The sequence below is a fragment of the Octopus bimaculoides genome, chromosome 15 (assembly GCF_001194135.2).
Source record: "Octopus bimaculoides isolate UCB-OBI-ISO-001 chromosome 15, ASM119413v2, whole genome shotgun sequence".
Lineage (NCBI taxonomy): Eukaryota > Metazoa > Mollusca > Cephalopoda > Octopoda > Octopodidae > Octopus > Octopus bimaculoides.
In genome coordinates, this window is record NC_068995.1 from 32,721,351 (window position 1) to 32,727,133 (window position 5,783).

At 36.2% G+C, this 5,783-nt stretch overlaps 1 protein-coding gene across 3 annotated transcripts in view; it reads right to left on the bottom strand.

The window, feature by feature from the left end:
* Window positions 1-6: 6 nt before the first annotated feature.
* Window positions 7-5,783, bottom strand: part of LOC106878218 (lysosomal acid glucosylceramidase) — a 73,396-nt gene continuing 67,619 nt past the window's right edge. For 2 of the 3 annotated variants that reach the window (XM_014927367.2, XM_052973233.1), the window contains 2 exons: window positions 4,512-4,625; window positions 678-1,034 (listed from right to left, as the gene is read on the bottom strand). In XM_014927367.2, coding sequence (XP_014782853.1) covers window positions 929-1,034; window positions 4,512-4,625 — 220 coding nt within the window. In that variant the 3' untranslated portion in view covers window positions 678-928. Of the gene's footprint in view, window positions 610-677; window positions 1,035-4,511; window positions 4,626-5,783 lie in introns of those variants that run through there. The other variant, XM_014927369.2, reaches the window with a different exon arrangement.

Below are 5,783 nucleotides of genomic sequence, written 5' to 3' on the forward strand. Positions count from 1 at the left end.
TCTTGCTCTCCTCCTATCAAACCACTATAATTGTTAGTTTTTGTTCAGATTTTCTAAAATGTTAGTATTCCATAAGAAATATGTGGTAAAGAATGTTATCTTTTAAGAGCCCCTCTCAAACTGAAGGCAGCAACAATAATGTTAAGCAATATTTCACCAGAATGCTAACATTTTATTTACATAGAACTTTCTTCAACTCTTAATAGCCTGTACTAAATAGTGTGGAACATCTTTCTTTTTTTTTTTTTATATATTTCTCAAATAAAATTTGGAAACTAAAATTGTCTTAAGTAGTTTGCTATTACTTTTTATACCTTTATGTATCTAAAGTTGTCCTAAGTCTCTCACTATAAAGGTATATTAACAATCTATATTTCTTGATTTATCCATCTAAATTTCCTTTATAATGTTTACAACAGAAAAGGATTGGGATATATATATCTTGAGATACAAGCTAGAGTGTAAATTGATGGATATTTACATACCTGCTTTAATGATGATGAAACTAATTATGTCACATAATTGAGTGAAATAGTTAAACATGAAATATATTTTCTGCTTCATTGTTTCTGTGTGACGTCCATCATTATGCAGTAAGCCATTATTGACCTTAGAAAGTAGGTAGAAGTATTAGTCTGGTATTTAGAATGGATTAGACTGATTTATTTCAGATATAGATGAATCAACAAGAATTTTAAGATTGGTTGAAGTTATTCAACAACAGCATGATATTCCAGTCATCAGAATTCCATCTGTTTTCATATATCCAAGACTGTCCAAATGGATCTTTTTTAAATTTTTTTTAAGAGATGGGAGATATGTCTTATCCTTCAGGTATATAGTGATTCCCTCAATTTATGATCTAAAGATGTTTGTGGAGAGAGGCAATAAGGTTGCTGGTGAGATCAGATTTTTCAATATACTTACATCATTTGTTCCACCAAATTAATGTCTGGATTGAATGTTGATCAGCATTACCTACAATTTGTCCTAGATGTGGGTCACGTATTGTATATTTAACACTTTTATCTTGTCTGAAGAAGAAAAATGAAATATTGATATTACAGGATGTTTAAATAAGCAGAACCCATAGATATTCGTTATATAACATACAGGGGCAGGGGTGCTGAAAAGTTCCTGGCTTTGGGTAAAAGCGGATCGGTTATGATTTTATTCAACATATTCCCATCTCAGATTCATATACTTATTGCAGTTTTTCTAAGCTCTGTAAAAGAACTCAGAAAGTTGGGCCACCAACCAAGCCTCCTGTAATACCCTTAAAGCCAGGAACTTTTCAGCACCCCTTCATAAACGCTTCCAAGGTGTATGTGTCCATTTAGTATATTGTTAATTAGTCAGTGAATGTTCTAATTGCAACCAGTATCATGAGATTTAGGTACTGAAGCCTGTAATCTGTATTGTGAAGACTAGCAGGCATTTGGTAAGTGGAGCAAGACTTTTGGACCCATGATTGCATAGTTTTGGGCTCGATTCCTAGCATAGGTAGTACGTTGTGTTCTTCAGCAAGGTATTTCATTTAATATTGCTCCAGTTCACTCAACTGAAAATGTGTTGCTTCCTGTAGAATGGCCAAAAATTTTAGTATTGCAACATGTCAACAACATCCAAGACGATGGATGTATCATCTAAGACAAAACAAAAAACATGCCTCATAGTAAAGAGACTTGCTGGTAGAGAAAGCCAAAGCAGTGTATGTACATTGGATTCTTGGGTACAACCCACTGCACCAACATACTAGATATGCTGTGTCAGATGATATGTGCATGGAATTTGGTCTGAAAGCCTGTTGTGTGTGTATAAATATATAGGCACAGGCATGGCTGTGTGATAAGATTGCTTTCCACTATAGCCTTGGGCTGACCAAAGCCTTGTTAGTGCATTTGGTAGATGGAAACTAAAAGAAGCCCATCGTATATATATATGTGTGTGTGTGTGTTTGTATCTCTGTAACTTAGTGGTTTGGCAAAAAAGACTGATAGAATAAGTACTAGGCTTTAAAAAATGTCCTGGGGTCGATTTGTTCGACTAAAACTCAAGGCAGTGCTCCAGCATGGCCGCAGTCAAATGACAAACAAGTAAAAGTGTATATATATATATATATATATATATATCATCATCGTCATTTAACGTCCGTTTTCCATGCTAGCATGGGTTGGACGATTTGACTGAGGACTGGTGAAACCGGATGGCAACACCAGGCTCCAATTTGATTTGGCAGAGTTTCTACAGCTGGATGCCCATCCTAAGGCAAACCACTCAGAGAGTGTAGTGGGTGCTTTTACGTGTCACCCGCACGAAGGCCAGTCAGGCGGTACTGGCAACGGCCACGCTCAAGATGGTGTATTTTATGTGCCACCTGCACAGGAGCACTGGCAACGATCTCACTCAAAAATCTTACGAAGGCCAGTCAGGCGGTACTGGCAACGGCCACGCTCAAAATGGTGTGTTTTATGTGCCACCCACACAAGAGCCAGTCCAGGGGCACTGGCAACGATCTCGCTCAAAAATCCTACAAAGGCCAGTCAGGCAATACTGGCAACGGCCACGCTCAAAATGGTGTATTTTATGTGCCACCCGCACAAGAGCCAGTCCAAGGGCACTGGCAACGATCTCGCTCGAAAGTCCTTAGACATGCCGCGGGCATGTCACTTAGCTTTGGGCTAAGGCATGCAGCTGTGATCATCCTATCTGTCTTTCCATTTTTAAGATTTGAGGGAAATTTGGCTATTTCTATCAAGTAATTTCGTAGAGTCTCTCAATGGTTGATGTTATGCATAGCTTCTCAAGCAATAAACACAACTCATCTTGTCTTTGTGGTGTTGCACTGTTCATGGGCAACATACTTAATCTGAAACTTGTGTCATATTGTTGTTGTTGGCACTCCGTCGCTTACGACGGAACAGCCTGCTCGTGAAATTAACGTGCAAGTGGCTGAGCACTCCACAGACACGTGTACTCTTAAAGTAGTTCTCGGGGATATTCAGCATGACACAGTGTGACAAGGCTGACCCTTTGAATTACAGGCACAACAGAAACAGGAAGAAAGAGTGAGAGAAAGTTGTGGTGAAAGAGTACAGCAGGGTTTACCACCATCCCCTGCCGGAGCCTCGTAGAGCTTTAGGTGTTTTCGCTCAATAAGCACTCACAACACCCGGTCTGGGAATCGAAACCACGATCCTATGACCGCGAGTCCGCTGCTCTAACCACTGGGCCATTGTGCCTCCACGCTTGTGTCATAGTAAAGCAGTTATTAAGCAAGATATTAGGATAATAATTAGCATAATCAGTATGAAGTAGCTGAGGTAGATATTCATCTCTAGCTGATGCAGGAACTGGGCTTATTCCTTTGTTCATTTAAATCTTTTGACACCAATCCACACAAGACCACCTCTGCTTCTATAATATAAACTTTCCATATAAAGTGATCTAAATTGAAATTTCCCATTTAAATTCTGTTAATTTGTGTTCCAATTAGCAGCTTAGTAATGACCAAGATATTTTACCAAATTCTTTATTATTTGCAAAATTAATTGAAAGAAATGCAACGTAGTCCAACAGAAATATGGTAACAAAAGAGTTAATATCCATTTTTTTTTTCAAGTTAGCATAGGATGGGCAATGAGTAACTTGAGACAGGGTTTTACAATTGGATGTTGTCAACCCTTACTGTTTTTCAAATAAGGAATATTTTATTCAAAAAGTGTTTAAAAGTAAAGTGACCAGTCAATATCAACATCAATACCATTTTGTTCATGCAGTAACAAGCATGGAACAACATTAAAAAAAAAAACCCAACACTCTGTTAGTTATGATGATGAGGGCTCCAAGTGATCCAATCAACAGAACAGCCTACTCATGAAATTAACATGCAAGTGGCTGAGTACTCCACAGACATGCATACCCTTAATGTAGTTCTTGGGGAAATTTAGCATGACACAGAATGTGGCAAGGCTGGCCATTTGAAACACAGGTACTACTCATTTTTGCCAGCTGAGTGGACTGGAGCAACGTGAAATAAGGTGTCTTGTTCAAGGACACAACATGCCACCAAGCCACACACCCCCACTAAATATCAATTTTTATGTCCAACAATGGGTTTCTTGCAGTTTCTTCCTCTCAAATCCACCTACGAAGCATTTGTTGGTCAGGAGCTATATAGTAGAAGACACCTAAAGTCTCTATGTATTAACCCTTTTGTTAGTGTATTCATTTTGAGATGCTCTGTGTTTCTTTCAATTACTTTAAATATAACAAAGAAGTTAGTAAGATAACTTAGTTATCATTCAGCTAGTGTTAGGAACATAAATTGTGACTAAGGTTTGGTGGAAGATTTTGAAAACAAGACATTTGTACTCAGAGCTAGTTTCAGCTGGGTTGGTAATGAAAGGGTTAAGTATTATTTATTGAAGAAATGGTTTGTGTATGTGCTTGTCAAAAAGGTATTAGTAAATTAATAATAATAAAGAAATAAAAGTAAATCTTAGAATTACCGATTGACAATGACAACAACTGTAGCTTTGTCGGGACGGAGAAAACCAACTACATCTAAAGATTTTGGTATGTTTGTGATTTCAATTCTTACAGAGTCAGGTAAGATATATTTACTGTTTTAAAGAAAAAAACAAAAGATGAATTTAAAAAAAAAAAATTAAGTTCAAATCAATAGCAAATTTTAAGTTTGAGTCAAAAGCAAAATTGTGTAACACAATTTTTGTCCTTAGGTAGCAACTGTTATTTCCTATTTGCCTACCCCTAGAAAGTATGAAAAATAGTTAATATTTCCTTCAAACTTTGCTTTTGTTACATTTATACCAAACCCCAAAGAATCCCTCTCAACACATGGCTATGATGCTCCCTCACTACTGCTCATCATAAGAGATGCACATAATGTCAACCATTAAGGGACATGCTCAAGTGGTCAAGGTCAATAAACTGACAAGCAAATCTATGGTATTGAGCAGAATATTTGCTATAATGATATTTCTGCTTCAGCAACTCAGTGCTGAATCTGTCTGAAATGTAATGGAAAATAGGGCAGTTTCAAAACATTGATGTCCAGCTCACAAAAGCAAAATTTGAAAGGAATAGTAGGTAATCATTTCTAGATAGAAGCAAATAGGAAATAATACTTACTGACCAATGGAAAAAAACAATAAAAATTTTGTTACACAATGTAATTGCTAGTAACAAGTTTAAGGAAAAGGTTGGTCTGACCCAATACTGGGGTGGTACTTTATTTTATTAACCCCTAAAAGATATTAGAGAATAGGACAAAGACTGCCAATCCACTAATCTAATAAGTAACATTACTAATAAAGGAGAAAATATCATTATCACACTCTATTACTTTACTTCTAAGCTGAATATTTGCACCAAGAAAAAAAATGGTACTTATATTTATCCACCCTAAAATTTTAATGAAAGGTTAAAAAAGCAGAAAAATGTATAAAGTTGAAGAGAACAATTTTTGGATTCAGATTCCTTACAACCCCAAATGGATGAAAGACAAAGTTGATATTAGTGGAAGTTCAAATAAGAATGTAAAGGTATTTGATTAAATACAACAAGGCATTTTTCTAGTCACTCCATCAATCCGAACATCACGAATAATAAATGTATTTTCAGTTCACTTAGGTATCAGGCTGAGTAAAAAGTAAGCAACGTTTTGAAATATGAAATTCATTACAATATATTTCAACAATGCAGAAATTTTATTCATCAAAGTATAATCAACACATTTTTGCCAACGAATTACAAGTTTG